The 27,051-nt window shown below is 47.0% G+C and overlaps 1 protein-coding gene across 2 annotated transcripts in view; it reads left to right on the top strand.

The window, feature by feature from the left end:
* The window catches only part of NUBP2 (NUBP iron-sulfur cluster assembly factor 2, cytosolic), a 131,389-nt gene extending 112,527 nt beyond the window's left edge, over positions 1 to 18,862 (top strand). For both annotated transcript variants that reach the window (XM_069210561.1, XM_069210562.1), the window contains exon 7: positions 18,463 to 18,862. In XM_069210561.1, coding sequence (XP_069066662.1) covers positions 18,463 to 18,608 — 146 coding nt within the window. In that variant the 3' untranslated portion in view covers positions 18,609 to 18,862. The remainder of the gene's footprint in view (positions 1 to 18,462) is intronic.
* The last annotated feature ends 8,189 nt before the right edge of the window (positions 18,863 to 27,051 follow it).

Raw genomic sequence — 27,051 nt, 5'->3', positions numbered from 1 at the left:
AATCGGTAGAGCCTCTCTTCCTCCTTGGATGGATGAGGCGGAGGGTAAAAGGAAGAGAGAGTAATAGACTGCCCCAAGTGAAAGGGTGTAACAACCTTTGGGAGGAAAGCCGCCTTGGTCCTTAACACCACTTTGCCTCTAAAGAATGGAAAGGTATGGAGACTCTACAATAAGAGCCTGAAGCTCACTCACTCTTCTGGCCGATGTTATGGCTACCAGAAATACAGTTTTTAAGACCAGCAAAGGGCAAAGAACAAGAGTGCATCGGCTCAAATGGCGATCCCATCAGAAATGTCAACACTAAATTAAGATCCCACTGTGGCATAACAAACGGAGTGGGCTGAAACCTATTAGTGAGACCCTTAATGAACCTCAAAACAAGTGGTGATTTAAACAAGGAGGGTTGGTCTGGGAGGCACAGAAAAGCCGACAGCACAGATAAATAGCCCTTAACTGTGGCAACTGCACAACCCTTCTGTGCCAAGGAAAGAGCAAATAATAATATGTCAGACAAGTGAGCCTTTAAGGGATTAATTTGGTTCTCTCCACACCAACCTACAAATCTGGCCCACATGCTTGCATAGATCGATTTGGTGGAGTGTTGCCTGGCCGATAAAATAACATCCACCACTTCCGGCGGGAGAGAAAAAGCACTCAGATTGCCCCGTTCAATCTCCAGGCATGAAGGTGCAGTCTCTGGAGGTGGGGGTGTAGAATCTGCCCCTGCAACTGCGAGAGGAGGTCCACCCTGTAAGTGAGACGGAGCGGAGGGCACAGAGAGAGTTGGAGAAGGTCCGAATACCACACCCTTCACGGCCAATCCGGTGCTAGCAAGATGACCTGGGCCCGGTCTTGGCGGATCTTCCTCAGAACTCGAGGAATTAGGGGTATGGGAGGAAACACATAAAGCAACTGACCCTTCCAGGACATCTGAAACACGTCCCCCAAAGCTCCTTGCACCGGATACTGGAGGCTGCAAAACAACGGGCACTGCGCGTTCTCCTGAGTAGCAAACAGATCTATCTGCGGACACCCCAAGAACCAGATCCGGATGAAGACGCCACTCGTGGTCGACCGAGATGCGTCGACTGAGAACATCCGCACATACATTCAGAACCCCAGCCAAATGATTTGCTACCAAGCAAATCTTGTGGTCCTGAAGCCAGGACCAGAGTCGAAGAGCTTCTCTGCAGAGAAGATATGACCCCACTCCTCCCTGCTTGTTTATATACCACATCGCGGTAGTGTTGTCCGCCAGGACCTGGACTGACTGACCGCGAAGGGAAGGGAGAAAGGCCTTGAGAGCCAGACGTACTGCCCGCAATTCCAACAGATTGATGTGAAACCTCTGTTCCACTGGAGACCAAAGGCCTTTGAACTCCAGGTCCCCTTGAGTGGAAGCATCCGTTACAACTGTGGCCACTGGCGGAAGCAGTGAGAACGGCCTTCCTTTTGACAGGTTGCCGACCGCATTCGACCACTGAAGATCCACAGCAGTGTCTCTGGAGATCCTGATCGAATCCTCGAGATCTCCTTTGTGCTGAAACCACTGCCTGCGGACGCACCACTGAAGAGCCCTCATGTGCCAGCGTGCATGAGCGACCAGCAGTATGCAAGAAGCAAACAGAACGAGCAGAAGAAGGACCTTGAGGACTGGAACTACTGCTCCATTTCAAAACATTGGAATCAACGCCTGAATGTCCTGAACCCCCTGGGGCGGAGGAAAGGCCAGATTCAATGTTGTGTCCAGTACTGCCCCTATGAACAGGAGGCGTTGAGAGGGCTCCAGGTGAGATTTGGGCACATTGATTGAAAAACTCAGGTCCAACAACAACTGAGTTGTCGACTGCAGGTTACGCCGCACAAGCGATGGAGACTTGGCTTTGATCAACCAATCGTCCAGATAGGGAAATACCGCTATCCCTCTTCTTCTGAGCTCTGCCGCAGCCACCCCCATCACCTTTGTGAAGAATGGAGGTGCTGAAGTAAGACCAAAGGGGAGGACCGCAAACTTATAATGCTGCGACCCCACTACAAACCGGAGATACTTCCTGTGCGATTCAAGGATCGGAATATGGAAGTACGCATCCTGCAAATCGACAGACACCATCCAATCTCCTTTGTTCAACGCCAAAAGAACCTGTGATAGGGTCAGCATCTTGAACTTTTCCTGCTCGAGGAACCAATTCAAAATCCGCAGGTCCAGGATTGGTTTCAACCGACCATCCTTTTTGGGGATCAGGAAGTATCTTGAATAACAGCCCTGACCCCTCTCCTGCTCTGGGACCAACTCCACTGCGCCCTTTGAAAAAAGGGATAACACCTCCTGTTGTAGTAACAGAAGATGGTCATCCGATCAGAAGGATGGGAGGGAAGGGAAGGGAGGAGGGATTTCCCGAAAGGGAAGAGCATACCCCTTCTTCACGATGTCGATGACCCAGGAGTCTGATGTTATAAACTCCCACATCGGAAGAAATCGGGCAAGTCTCCCCCCTACCAGAGACACGTGAGCAGGGAGTGGTGGAGGACTAAGGCTGCTTTCCCTGCTGCACCCCTCCTGAGGAAGAGGCAGAGTGCTGCTGGGTGGCTCCCTGTTAGCCTCGAAGAAAAACCGTTACTCGAAGGCACGGAAAAAAGGGAACTGATGTCTGCACGTCGACAAGGGCTTCTTATTGCCTGGATGACGTCATATGGCGTCGCGTGGAGTCGGGCAATTGTGACGTCGACGTGCAGAGCTAGAAGAAAATTTCCGTCGAAGCTGGCGCGTCTGGGAAAATTCTTTAGATGGGGAATCCACAGGTAGGTGTATCCATCAGAAATGATATTTTATATCCATATTATAGACAAGTACAGTTTATTAGAGTAATCTGAAACCATATAGCACATTGCAATGCGTGTTTCACCTATGCAGAAGAACTCCTTGCGCAGTGTTGGAGATAAACTTTGCTCCTTACGGTGTGGACGGGAGCGCTGCTTAATTTGTGCTTGTTTCCGGTGCGGAGCACCTGCACTTATGTTTGGGGTCGGGGCTTACTTTCTGCCTCAAGCATTTACTGTGAACCAAAGACACGGATGGGAAAGACAGAGGAAGAGAAAAATGAAAAAGCGTCACAATGGGAGAAAGCAGAAAACTACAGGAGTGAGCTGAAGGGGCAGGAAGTGGGTGTAAATGGATTGAAGAGACCCGAGATGGCTTCAGGATTACGCTGCCTCAGTATTCCGTGTTCGGACATTTAATTGCAGCAGCCCATGTTTAAGAGGAGGGCTTTGGGCACCGGCACATTTTTATTTACAAACTAAGCGTGGGAGGGGTGTGGGAGGGTGAAGTTCACGTTGCTCTTCACTGACACAAATATTGGTTTAGGGAACAGTCAACAAGTATTTTGTTCATGTTAATTTATTCAAGTACCCTCCAGTTGTCACGCTTCTCTTTGAAATGAGAAATCCCCACAAATATCCTTCGAGTTGCTTTGATTTAAAAAGGGGCATTTAATCAAGAAAAAAGTAAGATTGTGTTCGGTGGCATGTGTAGCTGCAGATACACATGCTGTGCTGTGCATAGTCCGCCGTCTGGTGTTGAGTCGGAGTGCTACAAGTTGTTTTTCTTCGAAGAAGTCTTTTCGAGTCACGAGACCGAGGGACTCCTCCTCCTTTGTTTCCATTGCGCATGGGCGTCGACTCCATCTTAGATTGTTTTTTTCCGCCATCGGGTTCGGACGTGTTCCTTTTCGCTCCGGGTTTCGGGACGGAAAGATAGTCAGAACTTCGGAAAACTACGTCGGTATTGTTTCGTTCGTATCGGGTTAGATAGAATCGACACCGAATCGTGAAGAGCTCCGGTAGCCCTTCGGGGTAACTTCGACCCCCGTCGGGGCCTGGTCGGCCCGACCGCGTGTAACATCGACACCGATGGAACGGACCCCGTTCCGATTCTGTCCTAAATGCCATAGTAAATATCCATATACAGACCAACATTTGGTCTGTAACTTGTGCCTGTCGCCCGAGCACAAGGAAGAAACGTGTGAGGCCTGTCGTGCGTTTCGGTCCCGAAAGACGCTCCGTGACCGAAGAGCCAGAAGGTTGCAAATGGCGTCCACGCCGACAGGACAACGAGGGTTTGAGGAACAAGGAGAAGAAGAGGAAGCCTTCTCCATCCATGAATCGGACTCGGAGGAGTTCGACGTCGAAGAAACCGTGAGTAAGACGTCGAAACAAGCACCACACGGGAAAACAAACAGGGGACGCCACTGCCAACAGGCCATGGCTCAACCCATAAAATAGGTGACCGTCCATCGGCACCGAAAAAGGGCGAACCGGGGCCGAGATTGTCCGACTCGGGTCGAGACACAGGCACGCAGCAATCTCGGGACCGAGAAAGTGCTGCCGAAAGGGGTCGACGCCGAGACAGCGGAACCGAAGCTGCTCGACGCAGAGACAGCGGCACCGAGGATGATCGACGCCGAGAAGGCTCGACTACAAAAAAGAGAAAATTCTCCTCGGAGCCGAAAACAAGCAAAGACACAGTTTCGGTGCCAAAACGCCCAGCAACCGAACCGACTGCCAGCTCGTATTCAGAGGAACAATCACTGTCCTCTCAAATGCGCAAACACAGATTTGAAGAAGAGTTACAAACCACTGACGTAGACCACACCCAGAAGCGGATCTTCATACAGAGTGGGACAGGGGAGATCAGCACTCTTCCCCCAATCAGGAGGAAAAGGAGACTCAAGTTCCAAACACAAGAACAAACACCACAAGCAAAAGTGGTGAAGAAAGTAACTCCACCACCCTCTCCTCCACCTGTAACTCATACATCACCGGCACAAACTCCGTCACATTCACCAGCTCATACCACCATGAGTCAAGATGACCAGGACGCTTGGGACCTATACGACGCCCCAGTATCAGACAATAGTCCTCAGTCGTACCCTACCAAGCCCTCACCACCTGAGGACAGCACAGCGTATGCACAGGTGGTAGCTAGGGCAGCAGAGTTCCATAACGTGTCGTTACACTCAGAACCTGTCGAGGATGACTTCCTTTTCAACACCCTCTCCTCCACCCATAGCACCTATCAAAGCCTGCCTATGCTCCCGGGAATGCTAAGGCACGCAAAACAGATCTTTAAAGAACCTGTCAAAAGCAGAGCGATAACTCCACGGGTGGAGAAAAAATATAAAGCACCGCCCACGGACCCTGCTTTTATCACATCACAACTGCCACCAGATTCAGTTGTAGTAGGGGCAGCTCGCAAAAGAGCCAACTCGCACACATCAGGCGACGCCCCACCTCCGGACAAAGAGAGCCGCAAGTTCGACGCAGCTGGAAAAAGGGTTGCTGTACAAGCTGCAAACCAGTGGCGCATCGCGAACTCTCAGGCGCTCCTAGCGCGATATGACAGAGCCCACTGGGATGAGATGCAGCATCTCATCGAGCATCTACCCAAAGAATTACAGAAACGGGCAAAACAAGTAGTTGAGGAGGGACAAAATATCTCTAATAACCAAATACGCTCCTCTATGGATGCAGCGGATACAGCTGCAAGAACAATAAATACCGCGGTAACCATAAGAAGGCACGCATGGTTGCGCACATCCGGGTTTAAACCCGAGATACAACAGGCAGTGCTCAATATGCCGTTCAACTAACAACAATTGTTTGGACCCGATGTGGACACGGCAATTGAGAAATTTAAAAAGGACACTGACACGGCTAAGGCCATGGGCGCACTCTATTCCCCGCAGGGCAGAGGCACTTTTGGCACATTTCGCAGAGCACCCTTCAGAGGGGGGTTTCTGGGTCAAGCCACACAAGCCAGCACCTCACAATCAACACCGTCTACCTACTAGGGACAGTATCAAAGGGGAGGCTTTCGGGGCCAGTACAGAGGGGGACAATTCCCTAGAAACTGGGGAAAATTTCAAGGTCCCAAAACCCCTACAACCAAACAGTGACTCACATGTCACTCAACCCCTTCACACAACACCAGTGGGGGGAAGACTAAGCCAATTTTACAAAGCTTGGGAGGAGATAACAACAGACACTTGGGTCTTAGCAATTATCCAACATGGTTATTGCATAGAATTTCTCCAAATCCCTCCAAATGTCCCACCAAAAACACAAAACATGTCAAAACAACATTTAGACCTTCTCGAATTAGAAGTCCAGGCATTACTGCAAAAGGACGCAATAGAACTTGTACCACGTACACAAAGGAACACAGGAGTTTACTCACTGTACTTTCCAATACCAAAAAAAGACAAAACACTGAGACCAATCTTAGATCTCAGAACACTAAACATCTACATCAAATCGGAACACTTTCACATGGTCACGCTACAAGACGTATTACCACTGCTAAAACAACAAGACTATATGACAACCTTAGATCTAAAGGACGCGTGTTTCCACATACCGATACATCCCTCGCACAGGAAATACCTAAGGTTCGTATTCAAAGGAATACATTACCAATTCAAAGTGTTGCCGTTCGGTATAACGACTGCACCAAGAGTATTTACAAAATGCCTAGCAGTAGTAGCTGCACATATCAGAAGGCAGCAAATACACGTGTTCCCCTACCTAGACGATTGGCTAATAAAGACCAACTCCCTAACAAAGTGTTCACACCACACAGAGTATGTCATACAAACCCTCTACAAACTCGGTTTCTCCATCAACTATGCAAAATCACACATTCTGCTGTGCAAAACACAGCAATACTTAGGAGCGACAATCAACACAACAAAGGGGATAGCCACTCCAAGTCCACAAAGGGTTCAAAATTTTTACAAGGTTATACAAGCCATGTATCCGACACAAAAAATACATGCAAAGATGGTATTAAAACTCCTAGGCATGATGTCTTCATGCATAGCCATTGTCCCAAACGCAAGACTGCACATGAGGCCCTTACAACAGTGCCTAGCATCGCAATGGTCACAGGCACAGGGTCACCTTCTAGATCTGGTGTTGATAAACCGCCAAACATACATCTCGCTTCTATGGTGGAACAGTATAAATTTAAACAAAGGGCAGCCTTTCCAAGACCCAGTGCCACAATACGTGATAACAACAGATGCTTCCATGACAGGGTGGGGAGCACACCTCAATCAACACAGCATCCAAGGACAATGGGACGTACATCAAACGAAGCTGCATATAAATCACCTCGAATTGTTAGCAGTATTCCTAGCGTTGAAAGCATTTCAACCCATCATAACCCACAAATACATTCTTGTCAAAACAGACAACATGACAACAATGTATTATCTAAACAAACAGGGGGGAACACACTCGACACAGCTGTGCCTCCTGGCACAAAAGATATGGCAATGGGCAATTCACAACCACATTCGCCTAATAGCACAGTTTATTCCAGGGATCCAGAATCAACTTGCAGACAACCTCTCTCGAGATCACCAACAAGTCCACGAATGGGAGATTCACCCCCAAATTCTAAACACTTACTTCCACATTTGGGGAACACCTCAAATAGACCTATTTGCAACAAAGGAGAACGCAAAATGCCAAAACTTCGCATCCAGGTACCCACACAGGCAGTCTCAAGGCAATGCTCTATGGATGAATTGGTCAGGGATATTTGCATACGCTTTTCCCCCTCTCCCTCTCCTTCCATATCTAGTAAACAAATTGAGTCAAAACAAACTCAAACTCATACTAATAGCACCAACATGGGCAAGACAACCCTGGTACACAACACGACTAGACATGTCAGTAGTACCCCATGTCAAGCTACCCAACAGGCCAAATCTGCTAACACAACACAAACAACAGATCAGGCATCCAAACCCAGCATCGCTGAATCTAGCAATCTGGCTCCTGAAATCCTAGAATTCGGACATTTAAACCTCACCCAAGAATGTATGGAGGTCATAAAACAGGCTAGAAGGCCATCCACTAGACACTGCTATGCAAGTAAATGGAAAAGGTTTGTTTGCTACTGCCATAGTAATCAAGTTCAACCATTACATGCATCTCCAAAGGATGTAGTAGGATACTTACTACATTTGCAGAAATCAAATCTGGCCTTCTCTTCCATAAAGATACACCTCGCTGCAATTTCTGCATACCTGCAGATTACCCATTCAATTTCACTATTTAGGATACCTGTCATTAAAGCGTTTATGGAAGGCCTAAAAAGAATTATACCACCAAGAACACAACCTGTTCCTTCATGGAACCTCAACATCGTCTTAACAAGACTCATGGGTCCACCTTTCGAACCCATGCATTCTTGCGAAATGCAATTCTTAACGTGGAAGGTTGCATTTCTCGTTGTTATTACATCTCTAAGAAGAGTAAGCGAAATTCAAGCGTTTACTATACAGGAACCTTTTATTCAAATACACAAAAATAAGGTAGTTCTAAGAACTAATCCTAAATTTTTACCAAAAGTTATTTCACCGTTCCACTTAAATCAAACAGTAGAACTACCAGTGTTCTTTCCACAGCCAGACTCAGTAGCTGAAAGGGCACTACATACATTAGACATCAGAAGAGCACTAATGTACTACATTGACAGAACAAAACTAATTAGGAAAACAAAACAACTGTTTATTGCATTTCAAAAACCTCATACAGGAAACCCAATATCAAAAAAGGGTATAGCCAGATGGATAGTTAAATGTATCCAAACCTGCTACCTTAAAGCAAAGAGAGAGCTGCCCATTACACCAAAGGCACACTCAACCAGAAAGAAAGGCGCTACCATTGCCTTCCTAGGAAATATTCCAATGAACGAAATATGTAAGGCAGCCACATGGTCTACGCCTCACACATTTACTAAGCACTACTGTGTAGACGTGCTATCCGCACAACAAGCCACAGTAGGTCAAGCCGTTCTAAGAACTTTATTTCAAACTACTTCCACTCCTACAGGCTGAGCCACCGCTTTTGGGGAGATAACTGCTTACTAGTCTATGCACAGCATGTGTATCTGCAGCTACACATGCCACCGAACTGAAAATGTCACTTACCCAGTGTACATCTGTTCGTGGCATTAGTCGCTGAAGATTCACATGCGCCCACCCGCCTCCCCGGGAGCCTGTAGCCGTTTGTAAGTAATCTTCAACATTTGTACATTTGTAAATATATTACTTAAACTTTATTTTATACATACTTATTCATTCCATTGCATGGGCACTATTACTAACATACACAACTCCTACCTCACCCTCTGCGGGGAAAACAATCTAAGATGGAGTCCACGCCCATGCGCAATGGAAACAAAGGAGGAGGAGTCCCTCGGTCTCGTGACTCGAAAAGACTTCTTCGAAGAAAAACAACTTGTAACACTCCGACCCAACACCAGACGGCGGACTATGCACAGCACAGCATGTGAATCTGCAGCGACTAATGCCACGAACAGATGTACACTGGGTAAGTGACATTTTCATTTTTCTGTACCTTTTGCCCCATAGCTTTTCACTTTGAGGGAGGACCGCAGTGTGACCCCTTTAAAATGATGATAAACTGCAAGGATACCCCGTCAGCACGTTTATCTTTAAAGCAGTATGTCACACAATACCGTGCTTTCTGTGGGTCTCACTGCTGCAGCAGCTGAGGAAAGAGCCTCCCCTGCAAGGATATTAAAGGCTGGTGGGAAAACAAGGAACAAGCCTGTCCCCCATCCCAAAGCTGTCTCTGGGTATCGTTATAGCACATGTACTTGAGAGTCAGAAAGAAAAAAAGAAATACATTTTAAACTAATGTTAAAGGTCAAACCTACATATAAAATCTCCTATAGCAAGCAATGAATGCTAAGAGAGAGGCGCCTCCATGGGCTGTGCAGCGTGGAGTGGTGGGAACCTTGAGTCAAGCAATGAAAGAGAGATCTCCCAGGGATGTGACTGATATGGTGAAGTTGTTACGGCGAAAAATGGCAAGGTTAGGAAGGCAGCGAAAAGGAAATGCAGCGCACTAGAAACATTATGGTAAAAACGTACAGTGCAGAATCGTAGCTCCACAGGAACACAGAGTGTCGTAATTTTACAAACTTATGCCATCTTTTAACCTGGTGGATGTTTCTAGCATCTGAAATGCCGCACACCACAAAACGAGCAAGTGAATTTGCATTCACGGGGGAATTGCTAATGCTGGGCGCCGTGTAAGGTGTTTGTCTTTATGAGATAACTGGCTTCTAGAATTTTGAGCTTTGAATTATGAGCCTGGTGAATCAATCCAAAATAGGCTGCCATCAGTTATTGTGATCGGGTTCCACCTTCCAAAGAAAAAGTAGTCCCAAAATTATTAGCTAAAATGGCCACTATGGCTGGTCATTAGTAATTGCCCGGTGCTCTCAGGGAGGGCTCAGTACAGGAAGAGGCATGACTTAAGCATCCCTTGGATGAAAGGACAAAAAGAATTCAAGAGTGACGATGATGCCAGCAAATGGGAAGCCGTGGGTGGGTTGTACTCCACAATGTAAATACAGCATGTCTCGGTTCAAGACAGCGCATGCGCGCTGTCTTGAGCTGTGGCCTAAAAACCAGAGGATACAGGACCATTAAAGTTAGGCTCACATGTCACGTACAAAACCATAGAAATTCAGCAGTTATAGTTACCCAAGCTAACTATAGCTTGCAGCCCCGTAATGCACCGCTTATGAACCCACATATTACATCACTCATGACATGGTTAGTGACATCACTGATGACATCTCAAATTACGTCACCGGGCCACTTTACATTAAGTGCCCTGGGGAGGTAGGTGTCTCCGGGGCTGCTGCAAGAGGGAGGGGGGCAGGTGACCCCCACGCATTCTTTTGATAAAGTGCCCCGGGATGTGGTGCTCCCCAGGGCTTCGAAGGGGGGTAGGGGCAGGCTCCATTCCTCCCCCACTACCCATAGAAAATGTAAATGCCTCTGGGATCTGCCCCACTTGGGGGAACCCCACACCCGAACTAATGGGTACCTGGTTTGAAGTGTTGGCAGCCAATCAAAGTTGTGCATTTCACTGCACAAGCTCATTACTTTTCCCGAAATCTTCACAAAGGATCCGCAGCCCTAGACATTTAAATATATTTTCCCTTCAATATCACAAAAACTACTGGACATATTTACACCAAATAAGTAAAAGCGCAATCTGCGTACCGAAAGCTAACTTTCTGCCTAATTTGGTGTAATTCCGTATAGAGGTTCGGGCTGTTAGTCATGTTCAAATTAGCATGGGAACGCATGTGTCTTTTTAACTCCTCTCCTGCAGCCCCCCACTCACCCAATATTTTTCTCAGTCCCCCTTGACAGATCATCTCAAAACTTTCAATGCGCAACAAGAATCACTAGCACACTTTTTTGGAGAATTTTGTGAAGATTTGTCAAACAGTGCCAAACATATAGGCAAGTCAAAAAACGCTTTTTCTAAGGAATCATGGTCCTAACTATAACTACCTTGTGGCAACCAACACTAGGTTGATGTTATATAGATATATATATACATATATATATACATATATACGTAGAGTGCAGGCAGGGAAACAGATCAGAGGTCTGCTTCCAATGGGGGCAGACTTTGTGTTTGCTTCCGCTTGGCTGGAGTTTTAAAATGCTCCTGCCAAGCAAGAGCAAACCTAGGTTTCTCAGCCTGCTTGCTGCGACAGGGAAACTATGTCCTGGGGCTGGGCTCACTGAAACAACATTTTAGAGTTTGCCTTGGGCAATGGAGTCCCTGGGGCCGTTAATGGCTCATGAAGGGGGTTGCGCGGCCCTCTTCCCTTTCATTTTAGTTTGCAGCTGCTGCGTGAGCTCTCCAGGACCTTTAGAGGCTCGGCGAGGGAGACTACACAGACTCCTGCCTGTTAAGAAGCACATCCGGACCTGTGGGATTGGGTCCACAGGGCCAAAAGTGGCCCAGGTAGATAGGCTGTGTGCTCCACTCACTCTCAAAACACGCCAGTACCCAGGCCGCTGCGGATGAGGTCCTCTGGGCCAAAAACAGCCAGAACAGGGGGGGAGGGGGCACATCCATCTACTGCATTTCAGTGCAGGAACTGGTGGGCCAACAACTGACTCTGCTCAGTATTTTTCTTTCCCTGCTTTATCCTTTTTATGTTATTTTCATCACCCATGTGTATTTAATGTATGTCTTTATTTTAGAGTCATTCAAAACAATAATAGCCTTCTTTTATACCAATAAAGATCATTTTTTCATGCTATGTACTTGAAAAAATGAAAAACATTTTCTATAACTTTTCTAAAAATGCCTGCCTGCTACAAAGCATGATTACTGTTCTAATAAAATTATAGGCTTAAAAAATAGGATAGTGAGAAGAAAAAGAGCTCACTTATCTTCCCCAAAATCTCTGTACTCTATGCAGAGACCTGAATGGAATAAGACACAGATCTATCAAATCTCAAATGAAGAACAGATCGTAAGTTTAAGCACTGTGTAAGTCACTGTGTGGTTATCACATGCTGTAGCGGACGCGATTATAAGGTCCTGAAGAAAGCCATACTGACCATTATCAGCAGAGATAATGATAAAATATGTCAACCCCAAATTAGGCTGAAGGAGGTCTTAGTTTCCTCTGTAAACATCTAGCACTGTTTTTAACCCTTGTTGAAGGGCACCACGATTAAATTATACCATTTGGTGGGTACCTGGAAGACAATTTTGATCTCACTTGTTCTCTCTCTGGAAAATTATTTAACACAACTCCCGCTCTGCTGTAATCATGCATTGAAGCACACCCCTGACACACTAGGTGTCCAGTAGTGGGGCCCCTATGATGAAGCATGCCACCAACTAGGTTGGTGGGTAAGGGGTATTAAAAAATAAAAATAAACCTTGAAGGTTTTTTTCCCATTACCTTAAGGGTTCTAGAGGCAGGGATTATAGAGCATTTCTGTCAAAGATAACAAGATTTTTAATTAGCCTGTTTCCTGTGCTTGCGTCTAATGAAATTATATGCAATGTTTATTTCATTTTTTTATTTACGTTTATTATTGCAATCAGGTTTTTTTTTTTTTTTTTGGTATATGCTTATCGTTTTAGAAAAACATTGCACCAGTTTACTAAGGCCAGACCTATTCACTTTTTCCAGTGTTTGTTTTTAACATTCGCCTCACATTACACTAAGCTAACGAGTGTTGCTACAAATTTTTGAAAGACGATTTGTGGTTACTGTACTAAAAACGTATAAAACATAGCCAAGTTGTTTAATTCACCGGACATTTGTTCAATTATATTAGCAAAACGCAATATTTTATTTATGAGCTCCCTCAAAGAGGTGTATATAAAGAATTCTAAAACTTCTAGAGACCCTTTCCCATATCAATAAGAGCATTATTAATTTTCTGCAAGAAATTATTTTATGTGCCCTATCGAACCTTTGATGGTGAAGCATTTACAGGATGTGCAGCAAACGTGACATGATGCCCGCTGCATTTTATCAATGTAGAAGAAAATGTTGTGCTCGAGTCATGTTCAAAGGGAAACAGCCGTTCGAAATTCTGTGGGAATATAGAATGTCTATCACAGTTCCTGTGAAAACCACCAATAATCATTGTTGACATTACATAACAGTTTATTGCCATTATAAACCTAGATGCAACCAGTATACAGTTTCCTCATCTAGTGCTGTTAATAATATCCAGGTGTTCAGTCTTGTCAGTGGTCTCTTTTTTTTTTTTACCAGCGGGCTGTTCAGTTATGCATAAGAAGGCACAGTTTTGTTCTCTGAGGCCCAGGTGCAGCTCGGTTTTGCCTCGGTTCCTGGAGAAATACAGGAAAGCTCTGTGATGCTGTAGAGCGATGCCTCAAGGGGCAGGTCAGTTAAGCTTGTGTTCAGGTGTCTGTCGTGCCATTCCCATGGAATACTTTGCAGCCATTGCCCTCGGGTTGCTGCTTGCCATTGCCCTCGGGTTGCTGCTCGTCCATTGCCCTTGGGTTGCTGCTCGCCCATTGCCCTCGGGTTGCTGCTCGCCCATTGCCCTCGGGTTGCTGCTCGCCCTGTGCCCTCGGGTTGCTGCTCGCCCTGTGCCCTCGGGTTGCTGCTCGCCCTGTGCCCTCGGGTTGCTGCTCGCCCTGTGCCCTCGGGTTGCTGCTCGCCCACTGCCCTCGAGTTGTTGCGTGCCCATTGCCCTCGAGTTGTTGCGTGCCCATTGCCCTCGAGTTGCTGCTCGCCCATTGCCCTCGAGTTGCTGCTCGCCCATTGCCCTCGAGTTGCTGCTTGCCCATTCCTCTGGGTTGCTGCTCAGCCAGTCCCATGGGGTGCTGCTCATTTTTGGCCCTGGTGATTCAACTCATTGTGGTACTGCACCCCAGGTATACAACTGTGCTATGGAGTTCTTTACTTTCTGCACCAGCTAACGCTGATCCAAAGGCAGCTAAACCTCAGTCAATTTTTGACTGGTCTTTTTTTACTTTTTGCTGAAGCTTTTTCGAGTTGTGTCGAGGATGTCTTTGAGAAAGACCAGTCTAAAGCCCTCGGGGTCTTGTCATCTGCAATGGCTGTGACGGATCTGCACCTCGTGTGCCTTACTGGGTCATGACCATGACCAGACGTCATGCTCAGTGTGTCAAACCTTCAGTCAAGAAGAAGGTCTCGGAATCAGTTTGCGGAGTTTCCCCCTTCTCGTTGTCCCACTCCAAGTCCTCGGGACGATTAAGTAAGTCGAGGCATACGAAGAAGTCGAAGAAGACTAAGCATTCGACTTCCCCTCATCCGTTGGCCGATGAGACGAGGGAGCGGGAGCATCGCTGTTCTAGGCCTTCCTCTGCAGAACCTGAGTTTTCGGGAGCTGGAGCAACTTCTGCCCAACTAAGAGCCTATGAGGCCATGCGTCTCATTTTTGGCCAGTCCAACACTGCGGAGTCGGAAGGGGCCCGTTCGGGTTCTACGCCGGTTGATTTAGCCTCAGCTCCAAGGGGCACTCCAGGATCCATGCTTAGATTTGGTATGGAGTGGGTCGTACCACTTCAACCTTCCCCGACGTTGGTCCTGATGCCAAGGTTCGTGGCGTTGCCCATGCCCCCAGGGGGGCCGTCTCCTTTCTCATTGCTGACTCTGGCACGGAGCCGGATGGGTGTCCTGCGACGCTGACCTGGCACCCAAAGGAGCCTTGCCTCCTATGCCGGATCCTGAGCCTTTTTCCTATGGACTAGTTTATGGTGAGGAATGGGAAGGTTTGCTGGACCCTTTGGAATATAAGCTCTATGGACTGGCATACAGACTTGAGGGAAGCCACTAATCTCAATACCTCCCCAGACACTGGCATGCTTTCTACTATGGAGTCGGGAGCGTTGTATTATTTGGTGGTGTGAAGAACAGCAGAGGTCCTGAACCTTTAGTATCTTATGGGGGCAGTCAAGACTAACCTGCTGACAGGGGTGCTTCCACATGGAGCTTCATCCTCCGAACCCCTGCTCCCCTTCAATGAAACCCTTACATATGTCCTACTGGGTATCTGGTCCGAACCCAGCATGTGGGCTCCTGTTAACAGGACAGTTGCCTGCCACCACAGCCCCGCTCCGGGTGACCCAAGTTTCCTTACGCAACACCCCACCACTGAGAGCTTGGTCATCCAAGTCTCTGCCTCCTATGGTGTGTTCCATTCCACACACCCGGATAGGGAAGCCAAGACACTGGACACACTTGGGAAGAAAATGTTTTCTTTCACTAGCCTGGTATTGTGGTCTGTGTACTCCACATGCCTTTTGAGCTTTTATTCCCACACACTATGGGATACGGTTGCACAAGTGCTGCCACTTTCCCAAGCAGTTGCTGATAGGAGAGATGAAGCAAAGTTCACAATCCGATGTGGACTGGACATGACTGACTCACTGGGCAAAGCAGCACCCCTTCCTCCCTGCAGCTGCCTCCAAACCTTCCTAGCCTGACCCTTCCCCACCAGGGACCAGTCGGAAGCAGGATACCCCATCACCTGCTTTGCTGGCAATCCATCACATCAGGTGGGTTTCGCAAATATTCTGAGGGCTACTCCCTCCCCTTTGAGAATACCCATCCATCCATGCTACCATTGAGCAATTGAATGATGTAGGATCACTTGCCACTTCTCTGAGGGGAAGTTACAGCTCCTTTGGCCAAGGGAGCCATAGAGAGGGTTCCTGTACTAGAAGAAAGTAATGGTTGCTATTCCTGCTACTTTCTGGTACCCAAAAAAGACAAGGGCCTCTGCCCTATCCTAGACCTTTAGTCCCTTAATCTCTTTCTCAAGATGGAGAAGTTCAAAATGCTTACTATGGTTCAGGTTCTTTCTGCGCTGGATGGATGTAGCGGTGGACTTGCAGGATGCTTATTTCCATACTCCTGTCCTGCCTGCCTACAGGCATTACTTGAGGTTCACGTGGGCCAAGAGCTCTTTCAGTTCACCGTGATCCCGTTTGGCCTTACCAGCACCCCTCGGGGTTCACCAAGGTGATTGGGTGCAGCTCATCTGCTCAGATCATGGGTTTCAGTCTTTCCCTGTTTCGACGACTGGTTGTTAAAGGGGGGCTCGCCCAAGACTGTCTTCTTTCACTTCCAGACTACGATGGGCCTCCTGCATTTGCCAGGATTCACTATCAGTGTGCCAAAGTCACACCTTAATCACTCTCAGACGCTCCCTTTCATTGGAGCTGTTGTGTAGTATTGGGCTTGTCCTCCCGAGTGGCGAGTCCAGGATATTCAGGCTATGATACAGATGTATCACCCTCTATCCTGGAGTTCAGTGCTAATGACTTTGAGGCTACTGTGCCTCTTGGCCTGCCTCATGTTGGTGACACATGCTAGATACCATAGGCAGTCTCTGCAGTGGGACCTGAAGTTCCAGTGGGTGCAGCATCAGGGATATCTCTCCAACATGGTCCAGATCTTGGAGGGAATTGCACGAGGTCTGCAGTGGTGGCTAATGAACCATGACTGGATCAGAGGCAGATCCCTCTCCCTTCCTCAGCCACATCTGACAGTAGTGCCATCTGGGAGAGGTGGAGATCAGAGGTATGTTGTCTCCATATAAACCTGTTGGAGCTCCATGCATTCAAACTAGCATTGAAAGCATTTCTTCCCTGTCGGGAAAGGTAGTGCAGGTGTTTTCATCCAACTCCACCGCCAAGTGATACTGAAACAAGCAGGATGGGGTGGGGTTGTGGACCCTTTGTCAGGAGGCTCTGCACCTCTGAATATGGCTGGAACAGGACATTTCCCTGATGGTTTAACATCTGGTGGACTCTCATAATGGAGGTGGCACAAAGTCTCTTTCAGCAGTGAGGAGAGCCTTGGTTAGATCTGTTCGCCTTCGCAGAGGACACACAATATCAGCAGTATTGCGTGTTGGAGTTTCCAAGGCGGGAATTGCTCGGCAATGCTTTTCATCTCAGGTGGAACTCAGGCCTTCTGTACGCCTTTCTAACCATACCACTTCAGCCTAGAGTTCTCAAGAAGAGGAAGAACGACCTGGCCAAGTAATCCTTGTGGCTCCTGACTGGGCAAGAAGTCTGGTATCATGAGCTACTAAGCATGGCTATCGATCCTCTATTCAGACTGTTCCTTCAGGAGGATCTTCTGTTGCAGCATCAGGGGAACGATCTCCACCTGAACCTATCCAGTCTCCGCCTTCTTGTGTGGAGTTTGAGCCATGACATTTGACAGCTTTTGACCTTCTGCCCGAAGTCCGTAAAATAATCTTGGCAACTGAGCGTCCTTCAGCCAAAACGATCTAAGCCTGTTGGAATAATTTGTAGCATGGTGCACATACAATGCATTACCGAAGGTAAGTAACTTGTCCATCTGTGCGACTGTGGCTTGAACTCATCTAATGCCAGTAGAGAAATGAGAATGGTTCTGGGACTTTTACTTTTTTTTTTACTGTGCTTTCCACAGTGTGGTAGAGTATTTCTTATCGAAATTTCTCCCCCCCCAGCGAGCAAGCTTGCACCTTGTCCACATTAAATTACCAATGTGGCCAAACGTTGTTCGTGGTAACTTACAAAGTTTGTTTTCTTTCCAGGTAGAAGTAGCTGTCGTAATGTGAAATGAGCACTTGTCCTGTTTTGAACAGAGTTCAAATCCATATTTTAACATTGTGAAATCTTAAGGTTGAATACATATTGTGGAATAGGGGGTCAGCTCCAGGATAGCATTACTGTGGGATTAGTACACTCAAGAATTATCTGTGAGTTAAGATAAGGTGGGTGGGGTGAAAAGAAGGTTCTTGGTCTTTCAGAGTTTAACAGTAAACCGCACCAGTCAAGGTTATATGGGGCCAACTGCCAAACAGACCTTTTAGTTATCAGAAGATCGACATAACCAAGAGTGTAGAGGGAACTTCAGAAAGTTCACAGTAAAGAAAATGCACAGCTAACATTGTCCATTTCTTGTAGGTCCATTCCTAACAGTGTTGTGGCTGTCCCAGAGCTGTCTCAGCCTGGAAATGGAGGATTAGAGTATGTAACTTGATGTTTAACTATCCCATCTGTTAACTCTACTCTTCATCGTTGCAGGTTGTGTGCCACTGGATCCACAGCTTTCTCAGAGTTTGGAACAAGGCAGAGATTTCATACAGGAATTTCCTAAGAGTGCTGCGTACCCTGCCATCAACCACATCACACAGCAGCTACTGCAACAGGCCGAGCAGCAGAACTCTTGAACAGAACAGGAGAGCTGAGAAAATGATGTTTCTGCCACCAGTGAAGATGTCACAGTGCAAGGGAGATTCCAACACTGTCACTTTCTTTACGTGGAAAGCCGAATATACCGACCAGAGAACAAAGCATCATGTTGAGATAGCCGTTATTTACACTGACCAAAGATCAAAGGGCGCAGACTGACATTTTGGTTTTGACAGTTCTTCTACACTTGAATGTAGCACCTATATGAGCATAATAAAGATTGTGGTTACTATTTTTGTTTGATAGTGGTGTAGACTTCCAACCTAACTTATTGTTTGTAATGCTTCTGCTCAGATCACACACTTGCTCAGGAATTAATCTTCTCATGAAAATTTTAATTCCTCGTTGTCTCCATTCTGTCATCTGTCTGTCTGGTCTTCTTTTCTTTTTGCTTGTTTATTTCGTTGTAGATCTCAAGGACAAACAGCTTTAGCTATCTGTTGGCAAACCTATTGTCAGAGCCACTGGAATCATGTGGCATTGTTGGACTAAATTCTGCTGCAGGGTTGACAGTATTGTGTACCATGAAAGGGAAAATTATGTAGCAAAATGTGGCACAATCTATAGTTATTTTGTAACTTTGACAACTATTCATATTGTCTGCGCAAAGTTGCCTGCCTCTAGTACCAGTTTACTCCCGAATACAGCAATCAACAGCTGAAATGTGCCTTTTTTGCTTTAATAGTTGAAGTACTTTTTATTCACTAAACAACAAGGAACATGAGAAGAGAAAGTCGTCCCTCTTGCCTTACTTCATATATCACCACAAAAAGAACGAGCTTGCTAACAAATCATTCAAGTGTCATTCATGTCAATTGACTGCCGTCTCTGGGGGGGGGGGGGGGGGGGGGGGGGGAAGGACATGTATTTTTTTTTTTAAAACCCTCACCCACCAACCAACCTAGTTGGTGGCATGCTTCATCATAGGGTTCCTACCTAAGATGCTGAATGCATCTTAGGTGTTCTATAATGCCTGAATACAGCAGAGCAGACTTTAAAGTGGGCTGAATATGTAAGTGAAGGTTTTAAAACTACATCTAGGATATCCAACTAAGGGGGGTAAATTTTAATAATGAACCCCTGGGGCAGGGTTAAAAATAACAGTGGATGTGAAGGGAAAAGTCAGTGAACTCGCACACCCTATTGATTGGTCGACATTTTTCAGCCAATAGTATGTGCTAGTAGTAGTAGGGCTTTCTTCAGGATCACGGTGTAAGGGCTAAAAAAAAGCCCTAAATCATGAACACTAAGGCATGCGTCTATGGGGTGTTTTTCCGCAACTTATGATCCTCACCCAAATGCTTGTTCTGCAAAAAATAAAATTCAGCAAGATAGGCATGATGCGTAAAACATGGTATATATCAAAAGCGCTGATAACAAAGCACAGCGGGCACATTAATAGTGTGAAATCCAACATGCTCCATATGCTACAGACCAGATGTGTTCTGGCTTTCACCCACACGTGTTGCTCAAAATGAATATATATAATACAATCTGTGTCTCACAAAACACCCTTCATAACATGTCGAAATGTGCAACTCTTTTCGACAGCAAAGGGCAATGCCTGAGTAGAGCGCTGTTTTATTAGTATTGCCACTAACCACTGGTGATGACAAACAGCACCTTGTGGCCCATAGTGGCCATTTAAAAAAAAACATGCAATCAGGAAGAAAAGCACTGCTAAGAGACGTCATGCGGCGCAGGGAAATGAGGTCCCTGAATCTGTTTTAACGTTTTCGACACGCCCGAGTGGCACACCATTACCTGTACTGCCAGTCATCAATTAAGTGCTCATTAAAAGGGGGTGGGAGAGGATCTCCATGTGTAGCCTATTGGTGTTGCGGTCAATTAGGCCAACATGGATCCTGGGCTATAGTCACACTCTGTAAGGAGAATTGGCATCCTTTGGTTTCCTTATGCTCATGTGTCTGTTCACTTAAAGCTGTCAAAGCGGCTTATCTGATTGGACAGAAAGGCGGGCCTCCAAAACGGTGACTGCCTCCCAGAGGGGGAGGAGGGATAAACCCCTCGATGGCCTTCAATCCAACATGGGTGTTTATTATGTGCCTGTATTGATTAGAAAGGAGCTAAGCTTGTTTTATAACTTGTTCCAAGAACACGTCTATACATAATCATCAAAAATCGCCCCATGTGCTTAATCATATATATTATTTCACTGGCTATGGTGGGACTAAAAGTTGCGATACACTGAACTGCGTTGTGTGCAACTAGCAAGCGATTCCTGGTGCTTCATCTCATGTAGCCTTCACAATATTCCTGGAAGCCCTGAAAAAACAAACAATGTGCCCTATTTATTAATGTTACTCCATTTATCTATTGTTTATTCTAGGCAGAGTATCGTAAACAGTAGCCCTAGAAGGGGGTCTATCCCATAGCAACTGCACAATAAAGCGCGTAGAGATACTGGTAACTGGACACTAGTTGGTAGAGACAATAGTAACTGGACACTTTGTATAGTCCACAGCATACCAGTTCACGTGTCCTAAGTTAATTCATATTTCTAGTGTTTATTCAAGGCTCCTTGTGAAGGTTCAGTACAAGAGCGTAGCTGACAAAGGTTCTGGAGGGAGGGTGTCTAACCACAGCAGCTGTGTAGGGAAAAGCGCCCCCCAAGATGGGAGGGCACGGCCCTTTAGGAGACGGGGCTGCCGAGGCCAAAGAACCCCTACGCACTAGTTGTGCCTTAGGTGGGCCTGCGACTTCTGCCCTCACGAGGAGTGAGGGCGGAGGTCTAGAGGTTGGGAACATTGCGTAGCCGCCGGCCGGTTCCAGCCACCGCATACCGGTGGGGGGCTACTTAAGTGCCCCCCCAAGAAGGCCTGGCCTTCTCTTCGGTAGCGCAGCGGTTGGGCTGGTGGACGGTGCGCTGTTGTTTGGAGCGCACTGCGTGGAGTCAGAGGTTTCCAGGAGCTGGAGGTTTGGGTGTCCGACTGTCTTCGTGTGGTGGCGTCCTGGACCATCGTCGTCGGAGGGCAGGTTTTCCCAGCAGCTACGCCTAAGTGGGGAGAGGGGCTGTTGACGCTGTGCGGATACCGGTTTGGTTCCACTTTTTAAAGTTGTTCTAACCCGGCGGCTGCGTATCGTTTGCATTTACTGCTGAACCAATTCCCGTTTTGAAGGAGGGAGCAAGCGGAGTGTTGTGGTTCTGTGCGGATACCGGTTTGGTTCCGATGGTTTTATGTTGATTAATGTTGCTTTAATTTACTGCTGAAGCAGTTCTGCATTCAAAGTTATTGAGGGCCTGTACATAACACTGTGCGGATACCGGTTTGGTTCCGCTTTTAAAATAATTGAGTGCGTGTTCCTTAACCCGGCATCGCGCCGTGAGTGTTATTTAATGTAACATGAATAACTGTCTTAAAGGTTGTTATTTGGATCTCCTGTGAATAATGTTAAATGAATAACTGTCTTAAAGGTTGTTATTTTAATTACAGGAACATCACTAATGGTATAGTAATAAGAACTGGGTCTGTGCATTAATTGTTGCCACAATAATTTTCACACTTTGGTAATGCAAGCAGCTCATGGTGTTTTTTTTATCGCATGTACACAATGTTGAATGAATAACTGTCTTAAGTTTGTTATTTGGATCTTCTGTGAATAATGTTAAATGAAAAACGGTCTTAAAGGTTGTTATTTTAACTACAGGAACATCACTAATGCCTTTTTATACATTGCTTTAGTTTAGTGAAGTGTCTTCAGCGTCTCTGCCAACTGCTTGTGTGGAATAAAGGCCACTTTTTGCAGGCCTATTTGATTATTTTTTTATTTTTTATAATGAATTTTGTTCATCTGCGCTGTGGTGTAGGCGTCAATAATTTCCTTAGCCATGCCGTCCAACAAGGCTAGTGCAGGAAAGAGAAAGGGGAGGGACCCAGAATTATCCCAGCTCTTGAAGATGGTTCTCGCGAAATTAGGCAATGATGATTCAGACAGTATCGATGCAGCGTCGGATAACGATGTTAATGGGACTAATAGCAGTCGTCCTAGGCGGTCTAATGTAGTTCCACGCACTGCGTTTCCCCTGGCAAGGCGCAGGAATAAAGGGAGGGCTCCAGCCCCACAGTCCTCCCCTACAGTGGTTACTCCCCCTGAGCAGTCTTCCATGCCCGAAACGTTGGTTCCCTCCTCGAGCGTGGCGTCTGAACATCACGTGGGGGGTGTGGGTGCGATCACGACACCAGGACAAGGGGTAGCTGACGTCTTAGCTGATATACGGAAATCATTGGCCTCTCTGTTTGCCCCTTCCATGGGGCCAGGGGTCACATCATCACCCCAGCCAGGGGTTCCAGCGTCAGCAGCACTACCCGTGGTGTCCCCTACACCTCAGGTACCTACTCAGGCCACGCAGGCCCAGGACCCAAACACGCAAGCCTTGCTGGAGGTCTCCCGGTTACTAGCAACTATTAATGTCCCAGCTAGTAACCCCCCCATCCCCCCGCCTACAACTCCTTGGAATTTGAATCATTCTTTACAAAATTCTGTAGCAGAGCTGAAGCGCCAGGTAGATGCGTTGTCGACGGCACGTAGCTTTATTCCATTGCAGGCGGTGTCAGGTAGCCTGAGTGTCACTCCGGCACTAGGCACTGTGATTCCTGCTACTCCTGTAGATACAAATAGGTTGAATGAGATTAACAAGGCTCCAGCAAAAGATAATTTGGCAACGGGGGGTCAGGCATCGATGCACTGCTGTCAAGACCAGGTAAGCTGGCAGCACATGTTTGTGCCGAAGTAAAAGAAAAGATTTGAAAAGGGGAATTTGTCGACATTTTTTATCTGATCAGGGCAAAAAGGAGGGAGGTAGAGAACAAAGACAAAGAAGTTGAGGCGTCGTCATCAGGGGGACAAAAAACCCAGGGTGGAGGAGAACATTACTAATTGGCTGTTCGGTTTCAATGTATTTATGTCAGTGATGCTGGAAAAGAAACCTGACTTTGGTATTGCCATGATTTGCTATTCAAACAAAATATTGAAGGCACGACACATTTATGGAGGTACTTCATGGTTAGAATACGACAGGGATTTGCGTTGGGCAAAGGTGGAAGACCCATCTATTAAGTGGGACCAGACGGAGGTAAATGTCCGGTTAGAATGTGTAAATAACAAATTACCTGGGAGGCAGCCCTTTCGTGCACAATATTCAAGCGAGAAGAGAGGGTCATGCTGGGCTTTCAATAGGAAGACATGTTCACGCCCTGCAGGGTCTTGCAAATTCAGACACAACTGTTCCTTTTGCAGGCATCCCTCTCACTCAGAGTTTAAGTGCATCAAAAAATCAAAAGAGAGAGGCAGAGATGGGAATAAGCCCACTAACTGAATCTACTTTGCCAACTGCCATTAATATTGACGCTATGCTCCTGTGGTTACAGGCTTATCCCGTCAAAGGGTCTTCAGAATTACTAGCACATGGTTTTTCCTTTGGTTTTAGAATCCCGGCCACCAATGTACCTCCAGTTGACCATTGCAGGAATCTAGTATCCGCATTAGAGAACCCAGAAGTAGTGGCATAAAAGCTATGAAAAGAACGTACCCTGGGCAGATTAGCAGGCCCTGTCCCTTACCCACCTTTAAAAGGCTTTGTTCTCCTTTGGGGGTTGTGCCTAAGAAGGAACCTGGACAGTTCAGGCTAACTCATAATTTGTCTGCTCCTCGGGGAGCATAGGTGAATGAGGCTATTGATCCACAGCTGTGACCAGGCCTTGAAAAAATTGAGGGCCTTGGGCCATGGTGCTTTGTTAGCAAAAACTGACATAGAATCAGCCTTCAGACTTCTCACGGTGCATCCTGAAGATTACCATCTACTAGGTTTCTAATTCCAAGGAGGGTACTTCAATGATAAGTGCAGGTCCATTGGTTGTAGTGTGTCATGCAGCTATTTTGAGCCGTTTAGCACCTTCCTGCAGTGGATCTTTTCAAATCGCACTTGGCACCTGGATGTCATACATTATTTGGATGATTTCTTGGTATTGGGCCCGCCTAGGTCAGGAAAATGCGGGTGGACCCTCCAGACCTTGACCGCGATGTTTAAGGACTTTGGGGTTCCTCTGGCGCCTGATAAAACAGAAGAGCCCGCTACTTGCCTTTCTTTTCTAGGGATTGAGATTGCCTCTTTGGCTGGGGAATGTTGCCTGCCTAGGGATACGCTGCGGGTATTCAAGGATTCCATTAAAGTTATGTTATCTCAGAAAAAAGTCACCCTGCACAAGTTGCATGTTCTGGTAGGACAGCTGAATTTCGTTAAGAATTATTCCCATGGCTCGCCCTATTTCAAGGTCCACCGATAGATCAATGGCTGGGTTGTCCGAGAAGCACCATCACACCCGGTTGTCTGTTGAAGTCAAGGATGACTTAAAGTTGTGGGTGATTTTTCTGCATGACTTTAACGGGGCAATAATCTGGCCTCATCCGCCGGTTTCCAGCCCCACTCTGGGGTTTCTGACGCAGCTGACAGCATGGGCTTTGGGGCCATTCTGGTTCAGAGCAGACTGGCCAATAGACTGGGTTAACAAGGGCTTTACGAAGAATATAGCCTTTTTGGAACTTTTCCGTATTATAGTCGCGGTCACTATCTGGGCTGAGAAATTTAAAGACAGGTCAGTAATCTTCTGGTCCGACAACATGGCTGTGGTGGAAGCCATCAATAGACAAAGTGCTACATGCCGATTGGTACTCCGTCTCCTTAAACACTTGATTTTAACCTGCTTAACGTGCAACATTACATTTTGTGCTACGCATGTACCGGGGTATATAACAATGCCGCTGATGCCCTATCTCGCTCGTTGATGCAGGACTTTCTGCGGTATCACCCTCAGGCAGCAGAGAAGATGACTGAGTTCCCAGCATCTTTGTGGAAGATTGGTGTCCCGCCCTCCCAGGCTTAGTAGCAACATCTCTGGCAGCTCGTACCAAAGGGGCATACAAGAAAGCTTTTCACCAGTACAGGCTGTTCTTGAAGGCACAAAAAATTTCAGGCTTGTTTTCAGAATCGGCTATATGTGCCTTTTTGCAAAATTTGAGACCAGTCTCTTGCGCAAAAGCTTATCTGGCCGCAATCCGTTTTTTCGCTAGACTCAGGAACATGGACTCTCAGCTAAACACCTTTATCATTAAGCGGGCAGTAGCCGGTTGGGCCAGGGGGGACACTGCTAAGCCAGACTCAAGGCGCCCGATAACAGTAGTATTATTGGAGAACTTTCACCGCAGTCTCCCCGTGGTGTGTTCCTCCCAGGTTGAGTCAGCTTTATTTGCGGCAGCATTCGCAGTAGCTTTCTATGGTGCATTCCGCATCAGGGAGCTAGTGGGCACTTCCAGCAGCGATAACGCAGGGGGGGCTGCAGCGGGGAGACGTGTTGGTCAGTCCAGAGTTTTTGACAATAGTGCTGCTTAAGTCTAAAACGGACCAGCTTAAGAAAGGAGCCCGCATTACACTCAGCGCAGCTAACAGGTCCCCCCCTTTGCCCCGTAAAACTGGTAAGGGCCTACCTGTCTGTCCGGCCGCCGGCAGAGTCTACTGCTTTGTTTATCCACGCTAACGGGGAATATCTTTCACGCTACCAATTCTCAGAGGTTTTCAAGGTATCACTTAGGACACTGGGGGGGGGGACCCACGGGAATATTCCCCCTATTCTTTTCAGATTGGGGCAGCCAACGCGGGGTGGCCAGTGGCCGAGGTGAAGTGCATCGGTCACTGGTCCTTTAATTGTTATAGACGGTACATCAGGCCTGAATTGGTTTAGCAATAATTCCTCGTTAAGCTGGTTACTTAAGTATGGTCTCCTCATGCAATTCTTCTTCCATTTCAGTTCAATGGCACCACATGTAGTATGGGTCTTAGGGCATTCGTTTGTTCGACGGGCAGCCTACGGGGTGCAACACCTCCATGAGCCGGATCCGGCGGCGGGCCAAGGCGTGGCTTTCCGAAGGTGCGGGGTTGGCGGAGTGGGAATCGCACAACTTCAACAACTTGTCGCGTTGGCCAGAGGATTCGAGGGACTCCAGTTCCCGGATCTCATCATTATTCACCTAGGAGGCAATGATTTGGTGCGAATGGGCCGCAAGGCACTAAGAGAATCTATATTTATGGAAATCACAAAGTTGGAAAAACAATACCCGCATGCGGTCATTGCTTGGTCGCACATGGCGCAAGTGGGGCTCAGGAATTAAATCAAGAACAATGAATGTCTTGGTGTGTCGACTCGATGCAGAAATGGCCATACTGTGCGCAGGTCCAGGGCGTTTATGGAACATTCCGCACAGACTCTTGAAGGGCCCTAGCATGTTTCACAAGGATATGGTGCACTTGTCTGACGCCGGTACTGTCCAGTTCATTTCCGACATGTGTTCAAGGTCCTGCCATTCGGACTAAAATCAGCACCCAGAACATTTAACAGGATGCTGGCA

This window comes from Pleurodeles waltl, chromosome 10 (genome assembly GCF_031143425.1).
Source record: "Pleurodeles waltl isolate 20211129_DDA chromosome 10, aPleWal1.hap1.20221129, whole genome shotgun sequence".
Lineage (NCBI taxonomy): Eukaryota > Metazoa > Chordata > Amphibia > Caudata > Salamandridae > Pleurodeles > Pleurodeles waltl.
This window is presented reverse-complemented; position numbering and strand designations above follow the sequence as displayed.